Here is a 26,431-nt window from a genome sequence, read left to right on the forward strand (position 1 = left end):
CCCCGCCCCCCCTCCATGGTTGATGACGTAGTAGGTTAAAGGTCTAAACCAAGCGGCATCAACCACAGAGCCTTCATCCATAGAAAAGCGAGCATGGAGGGGATTTAAACTGCTCCGTATTGTAGCTAGCTAAAAGCTTAAGTATAGCAGTAATGGTAGTGACTGCTGGTTAGACACAAATACAGCTTTGCTTTTAAAAACTATCGGACTCCGGAGTGAGATAAGGTCACCGGATGAAGGAGCGCTCACAGGTGAAATGCTAACTCAACATTAACGTGGTTGTTGACTTGGCTGTCCGCCTGTCAAACCAGCTGTCACCGAGTCAACGTGATCACAGCTAACGTTTGCTAATACCAGTTTAACCGATGTAACACTATACAGGAAAAAAAAAACTAGCACTCTAATAATTTTACAGTCTAATTTTAGGCGTAAAGCAGCACAGTGAAACCAGTGTATTTACTGGTATGTTCACTCCCACATGTTGTTGTTTGGGTTGCCACCTGACTAGCATGCTAACGTTAGCGGTTAGCTCGAAGCTGACAACACGGTTGATACTGACACGTCTGTAACGTTACACATCCCGAAAGTGTCTAACTATAAAACGTATCAGTTCAGACAAGAGCTCAAGTTGATGAGACCGTTGTTAAGCGCCGTTTTAGCCCCAAAGAAGCCAGCTGAGCCGTGTTTTGACGGTGGAGGCTAGGCTAACTTATCTGACATGAGCAGGCCATGTATTTTGAGTTTCCTCTGATAAGACCAGCCCACACCACCAGCCGCCCTGCCCTTCACCACTGTTAATAACTAAATACTGCGGTTTTCAGCACCCAGCCAGCTACAGTACATAGGTAACGTACAGCGTGTTGTTTTTAGTCTCTCAAGATTGCTGAGAATAGTTTAATTCACACAATACTAATCAGAGAAAGTGTAAGGATAACTATTGTAATCATAGGTTTCTCACTCACAACTATAATCTCTCCATGTACAGTGCAGTCAGCTATGCAACTCAATACTAAATCAATAACAACAATTGCCATATGTGGGTCTCTGGGATAAAATGGTCGATATACTGTACTAACCACTAGTAATCTTTTAGACTATAGACTGGCAGTGGACTGTTATAGTGTAATGTTCCATTAATGTCTGCTTTCTCAAATTATTAGGACCTAGTCAGTATGAAGAATGGGTCACAGGCCTATTCCTGGCCTGTTGCCCGTAAGACATGCAGTGATCCTGAGTCTTGGGGCAAGAGACTACATTCCTCATATGGGTGAAAGAGTTAACGAGCCTCAGGTTTAATGAAACACAGCGGACTGTTTGACTGTTCAGTCTCCGTTTCAGGATGGCAGGAGTGTTCGATATAGACTTGGAGACCGAGGACATCAGTGATACAGAGGTTTGTGTCCCATCACTGATAAGACTACCACTGATCACTCATATAACACACTAAGGCGAGATGAGAAAAAGATGAGTTTGGGTTTGAAAGATGCACAGTTTGATAGTTATAATCAGATAGAGCAGAGTTTGTCTTGGTTCAGCTTCCTTCTTAATTCATGTGTGTGTGTTTGGACGCAGATGTTTTAATCTCATAATACGTCTCTGTGGTGTACTTTGACAGGATGACGTCTGTGACTTCACCGTGACGGAGACAGAGAAGTAAGTCAGATTTACTGTCAGTCCTTTAATTGACTGATTAGTTTCCTCAATCCCATGTCTGACCATGTCTGTTGGATTTGCAAATTGCATGTCATTTAAAAAAATCTTGGTCTGCTTTATATTTTGGTGTTGTTGACAGTGGCGTGCATGGGGTAAAAAAGTTGGCATTGACTTGCTTTTTATGGCATTGTTGAGTTTTGTGAGAACTGGTGAGTCATTCAGTTGGACAACCATAAAATATTGAGAAATACCAGTAGTACTACTTTTCTGTGCCTTTTCTGTCCAGTGCTCAGACAGAGGAGGTGGAGTTGACCAGTGAAAGCGTCAACAGAGACAGCGAGCGAGTTGGACCTGACTGCTTTGAGCTTCTCACTGTACTGGGAAAAGGAGGCTATGGCAAGGTGCGAGTGTGTGTGTGTGTGTGTTGTTTTGCATGCGTGCACAGATTTGACAACTTTTTAAAGTGAAATCTCACTTTGGTAGAACATGGGTTTCATTTTCCAATACTCTTGTGTGCTTGTATGACTTTGCTAGCTCTTTCTCTTTTATTGAATTTCTGCTGAATTACACACCACTCTGCCTGTCTTTTGTATTATGCAGTTTAAAACAAAATTCTAACAGTGGATCCTCACGACTTTCCGTGTCTTCTTGCAGGTTTTCCAGGTGAGGAAGGTGCAAGGCGGCCAGACGGGGAAAATATTTGCCATGAAGGTCCTGAAAAAGGTACTTTGACACAGCCTATGTCTTACCTCTCCAAACTGGCTAATAAAAACAATAGTAGGCTATGTATGAAATGGTTTCCATGTCTTCTCCCTCTATTTTAATTTATCTATCCCATTCCATTTCCCTTTTCTCTCCCCTCCATCATCCTGCCTCTCTCTCTCTCGCTTCCCCAATATTTACCTCTTCTTCCTCAATCCCCTGCTTACCCCCACCCCCCCCACCCCCCCACCCCCCCATTCCTTCCCTCCCTATCTCCATCTTCAGGCTAAGATAGTGTGTAACGCTAAGGACACGGCCCATACGCGAGCCGAGCGGGAGATCCTGGAGACGGTGAGACACCCGTTCATCGTGGACCTGCTCTACGCCTTCCAGACTGGGGGAAAGCTCTACCTCATACTGGAGTGTCTGAGCGGTAAGATGGAAAGGTGGAGGAGGGAGGGATGCCATTAAAGAGTGAACCTACTCCTTCCAGACTGGGAATACTCTGCCTCGTTTTCAGTGGAGGAAATGTAGGAAAGAGCATGCGCTTTATGCCAATATCATTAGCTGCGTTTCATTAAATTCCAAATTCAATTTCATTTGGAGAGGAGAGAGGGAGTGGCCATAGGAGCGTCTTAAGGAGGGATAGGAAAGGAGGGATTAATGGAGAAATGAAGGGATGGATGGTCTCCCCCTCTAATGCCACTAACCCATCTGTACTGTTGTTTATCACCAGGAGGGGAGCTGTTCATGCAGCTGGAGAAGGAAGGCATCTTCATGGAGGACACTGCCTGGTAAGCCTGCCAAGTGTTCAGAGCCTCTTTCCAGAAATGCAGAATCGCTGTTTGCACACATTCTGGAAAACCTGCAGAAGTCACAATTTTGCTTTTGCTAATGCAGTGTCTCATTCTTAGTTATGTCCAATTTAGAATGTTGGTCAGATCAATCTTGCCTCTTATATTTTGTTATGGATTCAAACAATTTATTTGTGTGTGTGTAGTTTTTATCTAGGGGAGATCACCCTGGCCTTGGGTCACCTCCACTCTAACGGGATCATCTACCGAGACCTCAAACCTGAAAACATCATGCTCAACCACCAGGGTAAGGCACCGTTCTCTATGAGCATGTGCATGTAGACATGAGGGATCTAGGGATAGGATTTTTACTGCCCCATAGCACAAAATGTCCATAGATAGGAGGTGCTGGGGCTTTTAAAACCAGTCTGTATGAAAAGTGATTGGCTGAGTCATATAGCCAATGATGTTCACGTGTGACCATATTTTTCTTAATATAATGGTGTGTTTCTGCTGTTTCCTGCTGTCTGCTTTGCGTCACTGGTTAAAGATAATTTTGTGATGGTATGTAATTTCCTCTCAGTTCTCATCCGCATACAGCTTTTAAAGAAAAAGACTGACCACCTAATTTCTTGACATTTGAACAAACTGGATGTTACTATGTCAGATAACATCAAAGCTGATGCTTCCCAAAATTGATTGAGCTAATATTTAAAAAAAAAATAGGAATAATTGGTGATAATGTTATTTCTAGCTATTTCTCTTCTTTTTTTATTCAAAGGACACATCAAGCTGACTGACTTTGGCCTCTGTAAGGAATCGATTCACGATGGTGCCGTCACACACACCTTCTGTGGCACCATAGAATACATGTGGGTATAACAGTGCACACACACACACACACACACACACACACACACACACACACCATCTGGCAATGAGATGGTGTTATTTATTATTCACCTTTTCACTCCTTCATTTCCTCATATACTCCATAATGCTGCAATTTCCGCTCCATCACCCCCATAGATGGAAATTAGAAACTAAAAAATTCAAGTCATGTTACAACCTCTTGCACCTTATAACACAAGTACAACTTATTTTGGCAGCTTCTCATTCCCATTCCTACTCCCTCCCACTTTTTTACCCTGTTCAATTCTCTCCTTTCTCTCTCTCTCTCCCTCTCCTTCTCTCTTTTTTCTTTCTTTCTTTCTTTCTTTCTTTCTTTCTTTCTTTCTTTCAGGGCTCCGGAGATCCTGACCAGGTTGGGCCACAACCGAGCGGTGGACTGGTGGAGCCTGGGAGCCCTGATGTACGATATGATGACCGGATCGGTGAGAGAAAGAGAGAGAGAAAGATGCATGGATGGATAGAGACGGAGGGAGGGAGGGAGAGTGGAATAGAAAGGGGGGGTCAGTGGAGGGAGGAATGGATGGACAGAAGTAGAGAGTGTGGGCTGGGAAGACCCAGTGTTGATGCATGTTATAATGACTATTTTGGTGAAGGAAGGAAGGAAGTGTTGGGTTTGTTACTCAAAGATTTCAAAAGTAATATTGAGAGTAGTAATTTGTTACTACTTATTACTGCTTTCTCTGGGTTCAGCTGAAAATTTCGGGTCGTTTTTTCTAAATCCCTGGTCGATTATTTGTCGCCTGGGTCATTTTTTTTCTGTGAACATTATATATTTTACTGTAATATGAACTTGAATACTTAAAGGACTACCTAGTTTTTGATGAGATACTATTGTTTCAGTGGTCATAGGCTCGTTAGTATTGGTGAACTAGACATTTTTTCAATTTTCTAGTGGCATCTTTATGGTTCAGGGCTTATTCAGACATTAATGTTCTACAATTAATTGTACATAATACAGAGTTATCAGGGTAAATCCTTATATTGTCATGAGCACAAGAATGAGAAACCCTTATTCTTAGGTCAGAAGTATCTATAGTCCATTTGATAATGGTGTCAACTCTCTGTTTCTATCTCAGACCTCAACCACAACTTTTACCAGCCACAACATCCCTAACAACACTACCAAAACAAGAGCAAACACCATATACCAAGAACCACATTAACAAAAATAACCAGCCTAACATACACCCACTGCGGTCTGTGTACTGAATTCAGCTCACTGAAATTGAAATGATGTTCTTTGGAGTACTTATTACTAGGAAAATTGATAATATGACTTAGGCTTGGTCGATATCACAATACTGGGAGGCCATTGTAATACTTGTCACTCTGCCACAATAATACCATGATAAACACGAGCGAAAGTTATTTGTGCCACATGTATCAAAATTTACAGATGCCAAACACATATGTAAAATGACCAAATGAGAAAAGAGAGTCAGTCAACCTGGATGAAGCTGGGGGAGTTGTCCATGCATCGTCATTAATTAGCATCCCAGCAGTCAGGGCAAGGTAGCATTGCCAAACCTGGTAACACTACACTGCTGTACTCACTCCATCTACTAGTAACTGGATATTCTCCAAGAAAAATGGTTTTGGATGAGCTACTGCAATAATATACCACAATACAAGGAGAGGAAGTGGGTCAAGGTTTGATGGTATCAATGCCGCAGACTGAACAGTGTTGTAGGACAATTTTCTCTAGACTTCACTGCCAAAGGGGCATTTTGTATTTTATCGAGCGAGAGAGATAGCGAGGCAGAGTATGAGTGTGTGAGTGAAACAAGGAAGAAGGGGAGAGAGAGGGAGTTTAATTAGGTTACTTGCTTCAGAAATGTGGCTTTGACTGCGCGAGGAAGCAAAATTTTGACATTTTATACTAACATAAATCAAAAAGCAAGAACATTAAATCGGTCAGGGAATTTCCACCGGTGATGAATTCAGACTAATGCAACAGGCACAACAGGCAAAGTACAGTAATGTGTGCAGAGGCGTATGTCTTGCATACCTCAAGCAGAAAATATAACTTTATTTCTCATATTTAGTGCAAAATAGAGGCATGTTGTGGCTGTATGTAATAATTGCAATAGTGTATGAGCTTCTTTTTTAACAGATATAGCAAAGACAATATCATATGTTATCATCATCAAAGGAATATTGTCGATGGGTACATTTTGGTATCGCCCAAGCCTAATATTACTGTAACGCATTAGTAATGTGTTACTACCCAACACTGTTTATTGGTGATATTGTTCATCCCTTCTTCCATGCATTTTGACCTGGATTTAGAGAATAGGGAAGACAGAAGTCAAGGGAAGGTTTCAGCTCCTGTAATACCTGCTGACTGCCTCCCTCCGTTCCCCACTAGCCTCCGTTCACGGCTGAGAACAGAAAGAAGACCATTGACAAGATCCTGAAGTGTAAACTCAACCTGCCCCCATACCTGACCATCGACGCCAGGGACCTCATCAAGAAGGTACAAAAATCCAACAAATATCAGTGTATACATTTAAACAATAGTGAAATGATTAATTATTTGATTTGAAAACATGAACTATACAGTAGCGCATGATCATAACTATGTATAATAATATGCATTTCTCCCTCTCTTTTTTCACCTTTTTCCACCGTTTTCCCTTTTTCCTTTCAGTTGTTGAAGAAGAGTCCAGCCCAAAGACTCGGCTCCAGTAAATCAGACTGTGCTGATATCCAGGTAACTAACTACAGTAACTCATTCACTCATACACGCTCTCTTTCATACACACACCTGTAACACTAAATATGATCCCCTTTCCACCTGGTATTATCCTTATCTCTCCCTGTTTCTCTCTCTCTCTCTCTCTCAATTCAGTTCATTTAACTTAGTTAATCAGTGGTCATTCCCTGTAGTTGGTTTGGATTATGCCATAGTGAATCCGGCTTCCAACAGCGCTTCTCTTCCTCTGCAGAAACACCCGTTCTTCAGGCACATCAACTGGGACGACCTGCTCAACAAGAGGGTGGAGCCGCCATACAAGCCACAGCTGGTAAGGCATTCGGTTCCCGTCATGTAACTGAATACTAGTTTAAAGTTAATTTAACAGCAGCATTATGCACAATCAATGGATTGCTGACACTACTTCTTTTCTTTCTCTCTCTCTTTTCAACCACCCACACCTCTTTCTTGCCCCCCACACCTTTCCCCTCCCCCTCTCTCTCTTCTTACACTTATATTCTTACACTCCTCCATATCCACATATACCTTAATACTTCCCCAATCACCCTCATCGCTCTCTGTTGACCTCTCACACTCCCTCCTGCTTTTTTCAATTCCCCCCTTTCTCTCTCCTTTTTCTCTCTCTCTCTCTGTATCCCCGTCTGTGTCTCTGTAGCAGTCGGATGAGGACGTCAGCCAGTTTGACACCAGGTTTACCCGGCAGACACCCGTAGACAGTCCAGACGACACCTCGCTCAGCCACAGCGCAGAGCACGCCTTTGCTGTGAGATATTCTTCTTCGTCTTCATCTTTGTTTTTTAAAAGGTTATGCTTAGGGTCTGCAAGCCACAGTGGCTGGTACGTTCCAAACTTTGCCAGCGATATTCGAGATTATATTATTATTTGATATTATCGAATATTGACCCAAGCCTAGGTTGTTTGCCATTTCCCACCTTGATATATTTCTGCTTTATTGTTTTAGAGGAAATGTTGTGTTACAACAAGTGCTGTCTGCTTGAAAAGGAAATTCCACTGCAGGGCTTCATAACAAGATAATAGACTGAGTAGAGCAGTGAAAGGACGGGGCAGATTAGCTAATTCTATCCAGAGATGTTTACTAAAATGACTGTACATGTCAGAGTTTTCCCTAAAGAAGGAAGAACTACAAGTAGCCTTGTACTTGGCTCCACAGCGGCTTTGCAATACAAATGCTCTCATTTCAGCCTATTCCCTTTAGTCAATGCCCCCCCTTCAAGAATAAACAGAAAAGAGCGGGAAATTCCCTCCCCTTTCCCATTGTAGTTTTAAAAACTGATCTGAATGGGACACCCTGCAGCATAATGCTGCTACCCATCCCTGATTGACTGACTTGAAGAGTGATCGCTTCCCATCAGGGTTTCACCTACGTGGCTCCGTCGGTCCTCGAGAGTCTGAAGGAAGGTTTCTCGTTCGAGCCCCGCATGCGACCCGTACGCCGACACAACAGCAGCCCACGCACACCCATCAGGTAACACACACACACACACCTTTTGAAGAAGCTCTTCTTGTTCAGCAGCGCATAAGTTATTCCATGCCTTGGCTCTGCTGGAGTGTTGTCAGAGTAAACGCACTGACGTTACCTAGAAAACTAAAAAAACGCGAAACTCTGTCCATCTCTCCCTCTCTTCCTCCATTTCTTTCCCCCCTCCATCCTGTACCCCGCCCCTCATCCTTCCATCCCTCCAGCCCTCTGAAGTTTTCCCTGGCGGGACCCTTCAAGTCCAGCGTGGACGGAGACCCCGACATCCTCTCCCCCACCTCCCCTCCGGCCGCTCCCGCTCCGACGCCGGTGGAGAACGGAGCGGCCACCCAGCCGATCAGGACCCCCGCGAGGAACAAGAAGCAGAAGGGCCACCGGAGATGAAGGGGAAGAGGACGTGTCGGAAGACCCGGCCCGCGCCGCAAGACCTCGACCAGGTTTCCGGGCTGCGGGGCAGTGAGCTGAAGTGTTTTGTTTTTGCTTTTGTCATTGCTTTAACGTAGTTTAACAGGGCGGTCACTCAAGAGCCAAAATCAAAAGTCTGTTCTTTTGCTTCATACTCATCTTTGAATATTAAAACAGTAATGTAGATGAGTCAACAGAAAAAAACGACTTTAGGCTCACTGTCCTAGCACTTAACATCCTATTGACCGTCTCCAGGTAGGCCATCCCACACAGATTTAGAGGATCAGGGTGAAATTTCCATGCTGTGACTTTTCTGAGGCCTTTTTTGAGCACCTCAATCTTAACTTCTGTCTCGGATGGTCACTTCTCCCTCATGTCCCTCATTTCTTTAATTACGGTGCTGTTAGACAGTGGCTCTAATATATGGGAAACAATGACTCACAGAAACAGAAATAGTGCTAAAGAGAGCAACAGGGCACAGTTTTTTTTTTTTTCCATTTGCAGTGGTTTGTAACGTGCTCCATTTATGATGGATCCTTTTTCTTAACCATATCCACCGAGTCCACCATGAGCATGAGTGATAGTCAACAATTTTGTTCCATTTTGTATATTAAATTGTAGTATAATTACAGAAAAGGGAAGCTGTGATCTAAAGTGTTCTCCTTTTGTGTTTAATTAGTTGATCAGCTCTTGTAGTGTGAGTTTGCACCAACGGGTCGGGCATCAAAGGCTGATGTTTTTATTGGAGGGCTGATGAAGGATCAGTTGATTGAAGTACTAAATGCGAAACTGACCTGGAATCACCAGGCTATCGGTCAACTTTTTGCTCCACAGCCTAAAAAAGGTGCAGGATTAGTTCATTTGTTGGGGTGAATCTGTATCACATAGGAAGACATAGAATGGAATGCGTTGTTTCACATACAGGATAATGCTTTTAAGAATGTCAGATGGGATCTGTACAGTGCATTTCTGTCTGGAAATACGGCGAATGTTTCATTTCATCGATGTTTCTCATTTCTCTGAGCTTTCTGTGAGGGCAAACAGAGAATCTGCATGTCTACTGCCAAAGCGTTTTACACTGCTGTCCTCATAATGTAGAAAAGGACCTATCATAGTATAGTAGAATACAACTAAAGTGGGTTGTTTGTCCAGTTTTATCCATTTGGATAAACAAGAGGGATGTATTTAATAATTTGGGTTAACAAGGAGGATGCCATCCTCTTTCATCCATCCTCGAATTATCCCCTGTATTGCTGACATAGGAATGAATATATAATGAATATCCTCCACACACTATCCTCCCATATATTCACACACACATTCAGATACAATATTGTAATTTTTTCATACTCATTTATCTATAAACCACTGAAACAGGCACTCCCAGGAAACATAAGATAATTTGTATAAAAAGAAGAGTATTTTGGGTTACCTAAACAAACGTATTTTTACACATTAAACCTAGGTCAAACAGTATATGAAAAGTGTTTGAAGTCATCACAGAAATTTGGAGTGTTTGTTTTTTATTGCCGTCGTCGGGACCTTTTCCTTGAGTTTAGTTGCTGCAGGCATGATCAGTCAAACACTAATACAGCACTTAGAAGAATCTGACTGAAGTCTATCTGGGCTGGGGTTAAATGGGCTCATTTTCAATCAGTCAATTCCAAAATGTAGTGAAACTGCAGTTTACTGACTAATGTTAGAGCACTTGGTAATTATTGCTGATTTGTTATAAGATTCTTCAGATGCCAAAATTCTTTAAACTTTTAGATTTATTTTTTTTTGGGATAAATGAATCTTGTGGCTTGAGTGACCTAAAGGCGAGCTGATCCTAATCCCGGTCTGTATCAAATTACATTGTATTACTACTGTGAACAAACAATCAAGCTTGTATATGAGTCTTAAGGCAATGAGACACGGGCAACTCTCTGAGGCAATAGGGAGACTAGTGAATATTTATCTTGAGCAGGGATTAGGATTGCAATTAATTGAGGATAGCAATATAGGTATAAAAAAAATATTGTTGTTGGCTGAATTTTTGGTAAAATTACCCATCAACTAAATAGCCTCAAGTCATCACCTCTTATCCAATGACATATAGACAACTATTGAGGCTATGGAGATGGGCAAGTTTTGTTTAGAGTAAGGATGGGGCAAATATGACGATAAAGCTAAATATTTCCTAATAATTGTTGTCTAAATTGCCCATCTGCATTCCTTCAAAATGTTGCCTGTCTGTCAAGGCCTACATAGGAGAATAAAGAATGTATTTTTACCAGGTACTAACGATCCTTTGCATTGAGCTGCTTTTTTAATACAAAACTCAACAAAGATTCCCGTTTTCCTGCTCCTGTTGTCCTGATCAAATCACCGAGAAACATGTACATAATCTCTTCCTACCTTCCTCTACTTCCCTCGTTCATTCCCTCTGGCCCTCTGTCCTCCTTCCCCTCCCGCCCCTGATCTCATCTGTGTGTGATCAGGTTTACCAAACGGTGTTGTTTTCACCGAACAAGTTCTCTTCTGTCAGACCTGGGCAAAAAAATCTCAGAATATGCTATTTTTACTTGCTAATATATCTTCCATGATAGTTAAACCACCTCAAAACGGACACATCACTTGTAAAATAAGTTAAATCAGATTTTGTTGTTTTTCATGAAGTACTCAAAACAAACCCAGCTACTGTTTTGTCCCGGTCTGGTGAGCACTGGATATAGTCTGTACATGTCTATCTTGGGCTTTGAACAAAATAACCTGTTTTTCCACTGTGTGTATTATACCTGAAGAAATGGGTAACACTTCAAATTACAGTTCTTTTCTGTAATTACATTATTAGACGAAAGTATGAAATGTGGGAAATCATGCGTTGTTAAACAAGATATTGAGCTAAGCTAAAAGGGAAACAGGGCACTGGTTTTCTCCCTGTTTGCAATGGTTTACTTGTCTCAAGTCTAACCAGATGCAACAATCTGATCATGTAATATGCTGCCAGGGGCAACAAAACCACCAATGTGTGTTCAGTTCTGTGGAATTCCACTAATAATGAAAGTAAAAGAGCTGTAACCTAAAGCGTTACCACATCATGTATTTCACCTCTACAGATTGTAGACACATATATTTTGGGAAGAGCTATTGGAAATAAATTTTACAAATCTGTATTCTAAAAATTGCATTCAATGAATAGGATTTAGTGGACTTCACAGCTAATATTTTCATGATCATTGCTGAATATTTTATGAAGTTTTAATTTTTCTTTTTTGTCATATATATTTTCCTTCCTCTGGCTAACTGGTGAATGTGTGAAGAATAAAGACATGAATTGTTGATGGAGCTTGTTGCGTCGAGAACTTTGTTTATGCATGATGGTTGAGTACTTTCCAAAGTACAAAGACAGTTGGAGCTCATTCAAATGTCTTATGCAAGGAACCAAGGGGATATTTCACATTTTCCCTTAGATGGGCAGAACAAATATGTAGATCAACTGCCAAAGAGCTAAATAAGCAGGGAAAAACATGGTTTAACCCTTGCCTATTCTTCCTTTAAAAATAATTTAGACAGCATAATGAAGATATTTCAGTTTTTATTGGAATGTCAGTTCATCAAAGCACACATACTATTCCATACGTATTCCACCTGTAACAGCAGGTATAAAAACACAAAGGCTGCCAACATTTTCTACAAAATAAAAAAAACGACTTAAAAAGACACTTAGGTGTCAAGTCTATCACCATCATACACTTTTCAACTTGGGGAGAAGGCGGAACATCCTTCAAAACATTCAACCTTCTTCAAAACCATGTAGTTAAAAACATTACAACATTAATGGAGTGTCATCTCCTGTCTTTTACCCCTAAAATTTCCCCCTGATGAACAACTTATCAATTTTGGCCACGCTGTCCCCTACAGGATGGTAAGATCACATAGATCCGCCGCGCCGTCCTTCTCCTTCCCACAGTGGACGAGCGCTATCCCTTCTCCGCCGCCTCCTTTCTTCCCGTCGCTCTCTCCGTCCGCGCCACTCGGGCCTCCCTCGCCTGCGCTCTTCTTCTCCTCCTCCTCCTCTTCCTTCTCCCTCTGCTCCTCCTCCTGTCTGCTCTTTGCCCTCTCCTTCAGGTCGAACCCCTCCATGCTGGAGTAGTCGTCCGAGGAATTGCTGTCGTCTTCCTCCTCTTCGTTCCTCGCGCCGACGCTCTCTCCTCCCACCCCGGCGTCGCTCCTGTTCCCTCCTTCCTCCACGTCTTCCCGTCGTCCCTCCTCCTCCTCCTCCTCCTCCTCCTCTTCCTCCTCCCCTCCTGTCTTCCCCCCGGGCCAGAGGCGAAGCCCCATCCGGTCCTCCAGGTTTCTGATCCTGGCCCTCAGCCCCTCCCTCACGCCCAGCAGGAGCCTGGGGACGGAGCTGTCCGGGTTGGATCGCCGGTCCCTGATCACCTTGTGGAAGCAGCCCACCAATATCGCCACCAGGATGATGATGAGTAGAATCATCAGAAGTATTAATCTGGGAAAGTTGCTGACTTGCGCTGCAGGGGTGGTGGAGGGTGGAGAGCTTGTGCGCTTGGTGGCTGATGAAGAGGAAGCTGGGCCAGGCTGGCGGGTATCTGGGGACGAGGATGAAGATGAAGGTGATGATGGTGACGCAGGGTTGGGTTCATTTCGCTTGGGGATTTCGCTGTTGTGTGTTGTGATACTTCTCCCCATTGGAACGGCCGTCTGGTTCTCCTTAGATGTTAAAGAACTGCTTTGAACGGCCGTGGCTTCATTAGATGCTGATGAACCGATTGTCGGGTTGGTAGGGGAGGGGGATAAAGCGGTAGGGTTGATGGTGGTGGTGTTGTGAGAGGAATGCTGGCTGCTGTGTGTTGCGTTCTTGGCAGATGCAAGAGTCAGGAAAATCAGCCCGAGTATAGTCAGAGCTAGCAAGGCCGTGGTCCTCATAGTGACTCTGCAGGGGTTAGAAAAAAGAGAAAACATAGTAATGCTAATTAGAATCCCAACAACATTCAATCAGCAAGCTTTACTAGCAGCTTTTATTAGCAACTGGCGAAGAGAGGAGGAAGTGGGGAAAGAGTGGAGGTGATCATATTCAGTCTGGGGCAAGAATAGGCTAGTGCAGGGATTCTCAACCTTTTTCATATCAAGGACCCCAGATGTCGTCCACATTAGGGCCACGGACCCCCATTTAATACGATTTTGTCTCTCGGACCCAAATCTGAAAGTATTTTTTGATATGATTTTGTCCAGAATTCCATGACTATCTGTATTATAGGCAGAGAGATAACAGTGAAATATGATCAAAATAGTCATTCTTCTACAGTCTCCAATTGTGTTAATTTCAACTTCCCCCTCAAGGACCGCTGATGGTCCCCGGACCCCATGTTGAGAACCACTGGGCTAATGCCTCTCAACTAGTGTGATGACAAATTGTAATAGGATTCCAGTAATCTGAATACAATAGAAGAATGACTGTAATCCCTTACAATTACTGTGAATAATGACAGTAATCAAATTAAATATTGTGTCAGAGCAGGGCAGTGTTGGGGTGGATGAGGAGAAAAATTACATTAAAGTAATATAAAAATAAAATGGACATCTCAACATGGGTCTGTGATCACTTTTTGACTATGCATTTGTTTAATTTTACTTGTTTTTTTGGATTAGACTACTTGAAACTTTAATGAAAGTGGATGATTGCAGCAGCCGAGAAGATATAGATAATAGAACAAATATGGACTATTGAAGAAAATACAAGTCATTACAACAACAGAACCTATTGAAAACACTCAACAGATACATTAAAGTATGGACTTCATTGGCAGGTTTACAGATTTGAAGCAAATGTGTAAGTGTGCATTGTTAACTCTTCACATTATCAGTTATACAGATGGAAGAACGTATATGGAAAAGTGTCCAGACCTGCAAATGGGCATTGTAAGTTCTTCATATTATCTAAAATTTCAGATGGAGGTAACATATGTACAGAAAGGTGTCCAGACGTGCAAATGTGCATGTTAATCTGTTCACATTATCAGATCATAATACAAGTGGAAGTAACAGGTTTGAGATAACAAGAGAGGCTTGTGTCACAAATTTCCAAGTAACCAAGCCATTCACTTCATAGTTAAATATACAACAATTGGGTTACAAAAAACAGATCTGAAAATATTGTGGTGTGGGTGTAGGTCCATTTTAAAAGGAAAAATCCACCCTCAGCTACTCTTACACTGTTAGGCTATATATCACTTTGTGATGTTCAGTGCATTATTTCCTGATGAAGTGTTGGAATTTATTTTTTGGTATACTCACTTCCCCTCTGCCTGCCTCATCTACTTCTACTTCAGTTAGTGATTTCCTGTGGTTCCCAGAGAAGGGATGTGAAGATGTTGCTTTTAATCAAAGGAGGGCGTATGAGCATATAAATCAGGGGTACTCAAATGTTTTTATTAAAGGTCCACTTATGAATTTGACACAAGTTCAATGGTCCGGAACAATGCCAGTAAAACACACCGACATAAATCAACGTCCATAACTTGTCTATAACGTAACTTAAACATCACTTTAAGTACACACATTCGACAGTACAGTGTGGTGGCTTGAAACAGTGGGAAAAATGGTACTGTTTGCCTGTAACCAATGCCTTGAACCTGGGCACAAAAGGTGTGATAGCCAGGCGGAGGCTCTGACTGTGTTCATTGGTCAAACTGCTGTGGAGTTTTTCACAATGTTCATCATGGAAAATCCAGACTCACATCGATATGTGGAACAGCAATAACGTTCGCAAGTCCCGGGCCTCTGACTGACAGTGACAATTCGTTGTCATAGCAATGACATTACGCTTTGTGTGATTGGACCAGAGTGAACGCATCCACAGAAACTCACAACGGGTGCGCGGCACACACAAACACACACAAACACACACAGCGGCTCCATGACAGTAAAAATCAAGGATGGTTAACTCTGTGTGACACGCTCTGTAATGCATGTCTCACACATACGCTTGCGCAAATGAGTAAATATATGCACATTCAATCACACAACACGTTGGATACAAGAAAATATATTACATAAAACATTAAAGAAAATATACTACATTAACTAACGTTACATTAACTTATGTCTAATGTGACACAAGGTCCGGTCCGGATTGATTTTTAGTTGTAGTCCGGATCCAGACCTTGGTCCGGAGTTTGAGAAGCCCTGATATAAATAAATGAAAGTCACATGATCACATGAAAGTGTGATCATTCAGCTGCCTATGATCGCAGCTGCACCCCATACTGAAAACGCAACATGTCTTGTGACGTCATTGCATTCTTGTCTATTGAGGCTACGGTCAGTGGAGAAAGAGGTCTCTCTGCCTCTTCTAAGATGGATTTTGTATGATTATTGAATGCCGATGTAAAACGGTTGCTCTTTGATTCTCAGGGGACACAACACCAACACCCGATGTTTATCGTTGATGTTTTAGACAGCTGAAAAATGTTTTGCTATCAAACTCCATTGTATCTGCGCTGGAAATTCTTATCCACAGGAATAAGACCATATATAATAAGACACCAAACAAGAAAATGGGCCCAGAAATGCAAGGTGCTAGTTGATTTTAGCTCCGCAACAACAGGGGCTCTAAGGATCGCAGTGTCAGTCGCTCTGTTCACCACTTTTGGTCATGTGGGTGAAAGTGTGCCACAGGGAGACCCGACTTCAATTCCCATTAGGGACGCTTCCACAAAATTCAATGCCGCTGGGCTGTTAGACTCTTAGTCTTGTTTTTAACAGCATCCAAGTGTTTTAGGGTGGATTTTCCCTTTAAGATTATAAGTAAAAGTGAGTAGTATGATAAGGTGGATTTGTTTCCAAATGTAGGTTACTGTGACACAGTAAACTGTCTTGTCTTTAGCCCTAGTCTCTACTCTAAAACACTCTGAGTTGCAGCTTGAGAAGAGTCAGTTCAGTTAACCTGAACAAGCAGCTGTTTTTTTGGGCTTTGTTAGCTAAACTAGCCAGCAAGCTAATTTAGCAAAGGAACTATGTCAGAGTTATCATTGCAGCTACTAGCTACTAGCCATGTAATATATTGTATTGTACAAATCAGATGTGTTGACAAGACAGTGATTGCAAACTAACCAGATACTATAGCTAGCTAACAAGCTGACATTATCTAACCACAAAATCAGTATCAGTGATGAAATGATCATGTCTCCAGCTAAAAACAGCATAGAGATCAACCATGTCCCTTTCATAATCTTGAGATGGCTAAATCTTAAGTTTAGAAATGCAGTCAGCTCTTCTCCCTTCAATATGGCCGCCAGAGAGCACATTAATGTCACCCAAAGGGTCTCTATGGGGTTTGTTCCCTTTTTAGCTAAACCAAGCAAACCTTTGTCATGGTATCAGTCATGATTTGTGAGGCCTTTTAGGTCAGCTGTAGGTGGGTGTAAAAGAAACTAAAGGAAAAACGTACAGGTTCTAAATGAGTCACAGAGCTCTCTCTCTCTGGATGACGATGAAATGAATAGAATAGACACTGTACAGTAGTGTAGAATAGTGCACTAATAATAGAATAGAATAGAAGCTTTTCTCTATAATATTTGCCAAGGCCACATATTTATGAAAATTGAACCTCCTTAGTGATTTAGTTGTTCCCCAAATGGTGCTCACTGGCTGGATAAATATTTGTTTCCTTGAACATTCTATCAGGAGGTTTTAGGAACTTTCGGCGTTTCAATTATTTCAGTGACATAATTTCTAGATAGATGGCTTATTGATGTATTTAATGTGTTTGCCAGCTTGGTTATACATGTGTGTAAATGAAAGTATTTCATCTAGCCGAAAAAGAACACTCAAACACAACAAAGAACAGAAAGGAGGTAACAGTGCCACACACACACACACACACACGCGCGCGCCCATGCATATGCACATACACATACACAAGGGAACAGGAAGTGGTTGTTTCTATGTGTTCGATACCTCTGTGTCAAACAGGAAATCTGGAGATCTTGTGGCGTAGCACATGCTGTTCCCCTCCATTTTGCAGTAACCTGCAACTCCTCTGCAGTAAAGAACTAACACTTTTTTTTTTATAAGTAAACCATGATGGAAACTATAAGGGCCTCCCTCTCTCTCTCTCTCTCTCTCACACACACACACACACACACACACACACACACATTCAGGTGGCCTTAGCCAAAGTAGAGCCTCTGAAATGTGTGTTTTACTTCATTCTCCACACATGACATAACAAAATCACTGTAATTTGATTCCTGATCAGATAGTTGTCAATCAAAAAGTCATAAAGTAAAGGCTCTAAAATGTCTTGTGATTTTTGCCCAAGACTTTGGTATGAGTGGTACTGTTGACATTAGCTATGGCATGAGTGTAGATTAATAAGGCTGCAATGAAGTGTCTCTACCCCACAAATCATTACATTACTCAGCTGTCAAAGCTTGGTCATCCTCCTTCACTGAGTGATTTGTTTGTGGTCAGCAGTTTTAACCCACGATCATAGCCTCTTTGCAAGGCTTTCAGTAGCAACAAACTGAATGAATGACTGATTAGCTGTTTGCCAATAATTGCTAGGCCCAAGCATGTGTTCCTAGTGTGAATGGAAGAGATGGTGAGGTGAGGAATTAGGTTCATAGTGTAATCTATCAATGGGTATATACAATATACCAGTATTTAGACCGTACCACACAAAACAACTTCCATTGATACCAATAAAAATGAAATTCTTTTCAATGAACCACTGGAATATCTTAAGTTTAGCAGTAAGCTAGTCACTGAGGCTGAGGTCAATCACATGGGAGGAGAATGGAGAGAAATAAAGAACAACATAAAAGAAAAGAGAAGTTATGAATCGGTGGGAGGGCTGAGAATGAGGGGAGGGTCAAACAAGTGGACAAGAGAGGGTAAGTAGGAGGGAAAATTGAAAGCCAACCAAAAGTTATGGACTAATGAATGGTTGAATGGACAGTTACAAGAAGTTACAAGAAAACTTTGAGAGGCAGATGAAAGAAAGGTGTCAAAATGAGCGGGAATAAGAGCAGAATCATCAGGGAAGCATCAAACTTCTGCATTGTAATTTCTGTCTGAACCTGTAAAATATGAACACATATTTAAAGAAAGCAAATTGTTTACTCACCTGTTGAGCTGATCGTCCAAATGAAGTAATGAGGTGAAGTGAATGAACGAAGACAAAGGATAGAGTGAGAGAGTGTGCGTGAAGAAGTAGGAACTCTGCAGGATGTGTATTAGAGCAGCTAGAAGAGAAAAAAAAAACCCCAGAGGAGAGAGAGATGAAGGTGGGTGGGGGAAGACACAGTCGCAGAAGGAAACCGAGAGGAGTGAGAGGGTTTCTACATCTTTACATGAGAACTAGATAGTGTTCAGATAGCAAGAGAGAAAGTAAAAAAGATGAGAGGAGAGAGAATTTGCTGTCCGGCCTCTTCTTAAAAGGCCTCTTCTATTCATTAATTCTACATCTTCTTACTCCAAACTTCAAAATTCCAATCTGACTTCTGTTCTAAATGCACTTACAGGTGATCTTCTTTCACCAGGAGGTTTTGGTGACTGTTCTAATTCTAATTGACCATCACCATTCATATCATATAATTCATAGACACATTTTTTTCACCACTATGCTTCAGGATACTGGTTGGTGCATCAACATTTCAATAGATCCAATGTTCAAGACCCTGTTCAGACCTTTTCTCAGTATTATGTCTACACACTCACAAATAAACCTTTCTCCCACATTTTGAGAAAAGGCTGTCTTCAAGTCCCTCTTTTGTCGTTTTGAAAGAAGGATGCCCAACCTTCCCCCCCGATGGAGTCTCACCTGGAACCTCAGTCACTGTAACAACTAGGTGTTTCCAGTGTTCACCAGCATTTTTAACCACTTCTCATCCACAAGCTACTAAACTGTCCCAGTTTAACGTTACCAAATCAATCTCCCGGTTGATCCCAGACGTCCTGACAGATAGCGGGCAATTTGTGTGACAGGAACCCTACTCATCAGACCCCCTCTGTATGAGAAAGGTCCACTATGATGATATGTGTTCTCCACTTCCTCGACTCCCTGTGCACCAATGATTACGCCTTGTGCCACGTCTATCAAACTACATAGGTTTGCAGATAACACCATCCTGGTGATCCTCGTCACCAACAATGAGCGTTTGTACAGGAGAGAGGTGACCTGCCCACCACTGTATGCCACTAGGGTGACCACCGAAATTGGAACGTTTGTCCCGCGTCCCGCATGTCATAAGCAGTGTCCCGCATTTCAATGATGAGGCCTATTTTTTTTTTTTTTTTTTTAGTAAACAACATACTTATATATTTAACCGTGCATTTTCTATTCGCTACTTAAGGAAACTGGTCTGTTTATCCCTCCTATTCTTGCATAAAATGTGATTTTCAACCGAACTATTAGCCTATTATATTTAATTCATTATATTTATTGGATTGAATAGGTCCTAGTGTCATTAAAATGAACATTTCATCGATTTAAAGCAGGTTAATATCCAACGGCACTGCAAATAGGCATTCCGTCTAATATTAAATCAATATTTACATAGCCTAATAATAGTAATTTCTCTCTCTCCCACGTGTCCCGCATTGTCCCGCAGCATCACATCTGCTGTCTTGCAACGGAACAATTAAGAGGTGGTCACCCTATATGCCACTAACAACACTCTCATAACTCTTTCAATGAAAATTTACTTACTGCCTGCTCATCTCCCCCTGGAGAATATCTCTTGTTAAATAAAAGCTGTTCTATTGCAGCAACTGAGAAACCTCAATATCCTGGTGCAATTTTATATATAACTGACATCCTGTATCACAAAGTGTTGTGGCTCTTTCTCCTTCTGACTCAACGACAAGTAATTTCAGCATGTCGTCCACACTGCTAAGTGGGTCACTGGCTGTTAGCTGACCTGCATCAAGGAACTGCATGACATCAGAGCAAAGCAGGGGCTGTGACCAGAGCTATGATAATTCCCCTTACCTCCTACTATCTTCAAACTAACAATAAAAGGTTTTGAAGGCTGGGCATTGAGGAAGAAGAGATTCCACCCATAAGATGATGAACCAACATACAGACAGAGAGAAAGACAGACACTGTCACTAAGACACCACAGGTTATACATTAACTGGACCTGGACAATTCTAAATATTAACTGATGAGTTTATATATAATGGACTGGACAAAACTTGTCCCCTACCAACCTGTAAACTACTATGAATACTGCCCATCTCTGTGTGTTGTACCTGTGGTACTTAAGCAGTCGTCAAACTTGTTTCAGTACCACCGTGTAGAGAGAAATTTGTTTAAAATTGTCTTCATGAGGAGGTGCAACCATCTTGTTTTCACAATTTATTGAAGTTGAAACACTACAGTATGCATGAGTAGATCTAAACAACCTCTAGATGGGGCTAGGTGATGATGAAAGGGGAACCATGGCAAGAAAGTCCCTTGTGGAACTAGAGACTGAAGAAGTAAAACTGAGAAGAATACTCATAACGGTGTCACCAGATTATCAGCTTGTACTTTATTATGGGAGAGAGTGTGATAACTGGCTGACAGTGGACTTGATTATTTAAGTAACCACCAGAGAAGGGCTCCAGAGAACCAGGCAGTTTACAGACAGCAACAAAATGGTGCATCAGTCAAGAGGGATGCATCTCACGGTCTATTTCACAGCAGGTGAGCTGATGAAAAATTCTTGTTTTATAGGCAACAGATTTTGTGAAATTGTCTTTTTTTTTAAATGGTCTATTTGATAAAAGACATTTATTCCAATGCCATGCTCATTAAATGGGAAACATTGGATAATAATTTTGAGTTTTATTAGTCTGGATTTCAGCAGGTTGACGGGCACCTTTCAGTTTTTCAGGTGTCTTGCTGAAGAATAGATATCATTACTATTACTATTATTATCCATACCTTTATGTATTTTACCATGGAAATGCTTAGATCTGGTACAGATATTTAACAATTTTTCAGAAGTCTTCAGAAATAAGTGCATTGTTAAACATGAACACTTCTCTGGTAGTCAGCCGTGTAACTTCCTGTACCAGCAAAGTGACCCCTGGCAGTAGGAAACTGTGTGGTTAACCTGCTTTTTCCATCTGTTTGGTCTAATGCAGACTGCTGTTGTTTACCGCTGATTTTGGGTGTAGGAAAATGTGTAGGAGTGTGTACAGTGTGTGTGCACAGCAGTAAAGAACTCTACAACACACATATGGACCTCTGAAACAAATCAAGCCAGATCTTTCTCTTGCATGTATCCAAGGCTCTGTATACTCTCTTTTGTGATGTTTACACAGGAACAGAAATTCTGTTGTCCTTATTGCTTTTTATGGTTGTCTATGTGGGGGGGAGTGGTTTCTCTCAGTTGGCACAACCTTAGGAAGACCTGGGCCCCGCTACTTGTACATGGATAACTGAGTTAGCTTGTTTGTTGCCAGTTTGACATGCGCCTGGGTTTTTTTGTTCCTCGAAGCAAGCTTAAAATTTAGTCTAAATTGTTACAAGAGCAGCAGTTCCTTAAACTCAAACCTGCCAAAACACAGCTTTAGTCAGAGTTCCCTGGAATATGACGAGGCCTTTTAAGGCTTATCCCACCAATGAACTCATTTCCAGATATGGCTGCTCCTTTCCTTAGAGAGCAGCCATTAGATCAAGGCGCTATTATAATTAAACAAACTTTTAGAAGAGGACATGTATTGAGACATCGCCAAGATCCTCTGGTGTTTGAACTGGTTTGAATAATTTCAACAATGAAAAGAGTTAAATGCCTATATTAAGTTAATGCCTAATAGCCTACTTACGGATTTAATTTATCTGCAGTTTTAGAGGCTTTGGCAGTGTTGCATTTCGTGGTTAAGAAATGTTATTCTTCCTCATAGCTTAACTCTTGGTGAGCTGCAGTAAACGTTGCTGTTTCTTTAGCAGGGATGGAAAAAGTTTTCAAAATGTGTACTTAAGTTAAAGTAGAGATACTTTGACAAAGAACAACTTAAGTAAAAGTGAAAGTTGTCATCTCAAATGTCACTTGAGAAGAAGTCTTAAAGTATGAACTTTCACTGTTGTATGTATGAACTGTTGTAACGTCGTTATTTTCAGCCATTTCACATCCAGTTAATTATCATGCACCTGCTGCTGCTGCTGGTGAAGAGTGTAAAGAAACAAAGTATTTGTACTTTGTTACTTTCCACCCCTGTTCTTTAGCCTTTGTGCCTTGCCAGCCAATCGTATGATTGCTGATCATGGTTTTCGACTCTGGATTCATGTTCCCTTTATTTCAAAATGGGAGCGTGCAGTAATCCAAGATAACTACGTGCAATTTTGACAAATTAGTCTGCCTATTACGTTCGAGGAACCAAGTTAACCGGATGAGGATTAGCAAGATAATTTTAAATGGCTGGCATCATATTAGCCTGGATTAATTAAACAATGTACAAGGAACAAGGCCCAGATATGAACCCACTCTCCAAAAACAACTGACCTTTAAATCAGAGAATGTACTTGACTCTATCATTATATATGATATAATATGTTAGTCAATATGACTAACAGCTTGACTCTTCTCAGTCTTGACTCAATTATTGAAGAAATGCTTTTTTTTTTCATCTTCAGCACGTATTTCTGTGAACATTTTCCAGCTCAGATCTTATTCAATCAACCACAGAAAGGCACACGATTTCATTAGGAACAAACAAAAACGTTTAAAGCAAAATTTTAAAGATTTTTTTTTTCCTTTCAGTTCTGCTGGGCTCTGTGTGGGCAGATGGAGTAAAGGTGAGAGGAAGAGAGGGAACAACTGTCACTCTAGAGATCGGACAAACTGGACTCCAGAAGGATGACCAGATACTTTGGATGTACGGACGTGACGGCCTGGACATGCGCATAGCCAATCTGAATGGTAGAGAGATAAAGACAGACTACATTGAGAGCTTCAGAGACAGACTGCAGCTGGATAGTCAGACCGGATCTCTCACCATCACAGCCCTCAACGTCAGTGACTGTGGAGTTTACCAGGGGCAAATCATCGGTGCCAAGATCTCTTCCCACCGCTTCAACCTTACTGTGTACGGTGAGTAAAGTTAGCAACTTTGTTAGCCATGATCAAGATCTTAGGTCCATAAATTGATTCATGGGCAACATTTTAAAGAAATGGAAATGGCAATCATTGCATGGTACAGGGGATTGTGGGAACAAGTGGGTCAGTCAGCTGAACAAAAAGACCAAGATGAATCAAAGGTTTGTTCTCTCCACTTTACGAGGTCAGAAAAGATTCTGTTACTGAAAGGTGGGGCGGCACCGTGGCGGTAGAGGTTAGTGAAGCAGGAAGTAAAGTGGGAAAACGTGAGTGGCAAAAGTGAATGATTAACTCTTTCCCGTCCCTCAACAACTACAGTGCCCTTGAATAAGGCACCCCCAACTGCTTCAAGGGGAGCTGCTCAGTAGCCAACATTAGAAGACTGTGGGCAGCTCCCAGCATGTGAATGTATGTAACCCGGTGCTGGAGATGAAGATCAAAGCAAGGGACTCATGTTTCGAAATATGAACACATTCTTTGTCTTTCTCTCCCCCAGGTTTTGTCTCCCCTCCCTACATCAAAGTCAATACATATTTGGTCAGTGTGAGCTGTAGTTCACTCACAGTGGAGTGCACTGTGGAGAACGGCAGAGAGGTGATCCTGTCCTGGTACAGAGGAGAGGAGAGACTCAGCCAGACAAGCAGTCCTGATCTTTCCGCCATGCTCTCTCTTCCTCTGGAGATAAGGGACCACGACGGGGACATCTACAGCTGCGTGGCTAAAAACCCAGTTGATGAAAAGACCACCAAACTCCACACTGAGGAAACCTGTCTGAGGAATGGAGGTATGATAACGACAACGGATGGGAACAGAATGCTCCCCCTTTCTGTTTGCATCCTCCTCACACTGTTGTTGACAAAAACACAGTAAACCGGGTATAGATACTCAACAAAGTAGGTGGCTAATCATTTCATTGCTCAGAGACATGTTTGAAGCACAAAAAGGATGGGAGACTGTAAGATAATCGGTAAAAACATCATGCTATAAAGGCCCAAACATTTCTCTCTCTTTCTATCTCTCTCTCTCAGAATCTACCTGGTGCTGTCAGACTCAAACTACAGTGCGATTGGTTGTTTCTGCTGTAGTGGGCGTGGCCTTGATTGTTCTAGTGGTCGACCACTTCCGACCCAGAAGATGCCCCAAGCAGGGACCATGAGAACTGTCTCAAAGCACCATCCAAGCGTACAAAGGCTCTGGTACACTTATGCTAAATAAAGCTTGACACGAGCTTGAAAATAATTCAAAATAATACATTTTTAAGCCTGACCTGACCTACATCCAAACAATTTATGTCAGAGCCCAAACTAAGACCAGAATAGCATTTTGTAACCTTAACTAGAGTTAAAGCTTTCACGGTTAATGCAATTTCTCAATAGTATTTTTAACGCAAACATGACCACAACCCAAACAGTTAATTTTTTTTCTGCTCAACCCACCCTATCAGGTCCAGTCAAGTCCCAATTTGGACATAAATGTCAAGTTCGAGAACTAGCTTGCACATCTTACACATAAGTACAGCCCAGTAGGAAGCTATTAAAGCCTTAAGAAAAGCTAATGCTGTCTGACAATAACCCTTTTCCTGTTGCATTTTGGAGCAAAGTAATGTTGTGCCCCAAAGAAGCCCCAAAATGCTTTTCCATTAACAGAAGAATTCTGGCAAATATGATGCAATAGGGACAATGCGTGTATAATATATTGATTTATGTGCTTTACTTGATGATGACTTATCAGTTATTGTATTGTTTGTCACTGTGGCTTTGGAAAGATGGAAATATATATATATTTGAAATAAAAAATAATGTGATGCAATAATGACTGGGGTTGATGTGCATCAAGTTGGAGTGAATTCATTTTTTGGTTGAAAAGGGATTAAGGAAACTTGATGAAATAGACAAAATGACAGCTACTGTTTTTATTTCTTCAGCTGTGTCATGCTATTATGTATGTAGTCAAGTCAAACTTTGAGAAGCATATAACATTTTACACACAAGGAGCCTCAAACTTAAAGCCTCAGCATCTAGAATATTTACTTCAATTTACCTTATAGCATTATCAAATTAATTTTGATAGCATAGTACAATGGCTGTAGAAAAATCAGAACATTGCAGTGAAAATTGCTGTGTTCTATGTGTTGCTAACCCTATGTGTTTATTCAACATTTCCCTGGTATGTATCCTGCAAATTGTGCAAGATTGACTTACAGCACAAAGGAAGTGCCTCAACATAATCAGGAGGACTGCCTCACTTTGACAGAACAGCATGAAGTTACTCAGAATGGCAGATGGAGGTGGCAAAAAGAGCAAAGAAGGAGAGTGACAGAGCTAGGGGGGAAGGCCAGAGCGAACCTTTGCCTGGAGTTCATTGGAGAGAGGTTCAAGACAGACATTGAGCTGGTTTTCTTTCTACAAGACAAGTTAGTGATTTAACAATAAGTCTATCAAAATCTGTTACCAAAGCTTTTACTACATAACTTCTGGACTGGGTTTTTTAACACAGTGTCCTCTGTACTTAAGTTCAGTCTGCAACCATGCCCGTTGATAGCTATTTTTGGGACCTCAAGTGACACAATCTCCCTTAACTCTACACAGAAACAGATATTAGCTTTCACTTCTTTGATAGCTAGACTCACAATACTTCTGAACTGGAAATCTGT

The 26,431-nt window shown here is 41.5% G+C and overlaps 3 protein-coding genes across 3 annotated transcripts; 2 read left to right on the forward strand and 1 right to left on the reverse strand.

Moving 5' to 3' along the window:
• The first annotated feature begins 47 nt into the window (after positions 1-47).
• On the forward strand, positions 48-11,999 carry LOC139911211 (ribosomal protein S6 kinase beta-2-like). Its single transcript, XM_071898716.2, has 16 exons — positions 48-251; positions 1,339-1,393; positions 1,616-1,653; positions 1,940-2,054; positions 2,308-2,376; positions 2,641-2,788; positions 3,092-3,149; positions 3,356-3,456; positions 3,931-4,021; positions 4,393-4,483; positions 6,430-6,537; positions 6,712-6,774; positions 7,010-7,087; positions 7,433-7,540; positions 8,151-8,263; positions 8,482-11,999. The coding sequence occupies exons 2-16, from the start codon at positions 1,340-1,342 to the stop codon at positions 8,657-8,659; spliced, it is 1,413 nt and encodes a 470-aa protein (XP_071754817.1). The 5' UTR covers positions 48-251; position 1,339; the 3' UTR covers positions 8,660-11,999.
• A 243-nt stretch (positions 12,000-12,242) lies between these two features.
• LOC144542975 (uncharacterized) lies at positions 12,243-18,907 on the reverse strand. The gene is made up of 2 exons (XM_078290810.1): positions 18,816-18,907; positions 12,243-13,619 (listed from the first exon to the last, which is right to left on the reverse strand). Exon 2 carries the CDS (start codon positions 13,610-13,612, stop codon positions 12,581-12,583), a length of 1,032 nt encoding a protein of 343 aa, XP_078146936.1. The 5' UTR covers positions 13,613-13,619; positions 18,816-18,907; the 3' UTR covers positions 12,243-12,580.
• Positions 18,908-21,187: 2,280 nt separating this feature from the next.
• Positions 21,188-25,579, forward strand: LOC139911215 (hepatic and glial cell adhesion molecule-like). The gene is made up of 4 exons (XM_071898721.2): positions 21,188-21,380; positions 23,443-23,772; positions 24,275-24,562; positions 24,807-25,579. The coding sequence occupies exons 1-4, from the start codon at positions 21,332-21,334 to the stop codon at positions 24,932-24,934; spliced, it is 795 nt and encodes a 264-aa protein (XP_071754822.1). The 5' UTR covers positions 21,188-21,331; the 3' UTR covers positions 24,935-25,579.
• Positions 25,580-26,431: the final 852 nt, after the last annotated feature.

Source organism: Centroberyx gerrardi, chromosome 3 (genome assembly GCF_048128805.1).
Source record: "Centroberyx gerrardi isolate f3 chromosome 3, fCenGer3.hap1.cur.20231027, whole genome shotgun sequence".
NCBI classification, from domain to species: domain Eukaryota; kingdom Metazoa; phylum Chordata; class Actinopteri; order Beryciformes; family Berycidae; genus Centroberyx; species Centroberyx gerrardi.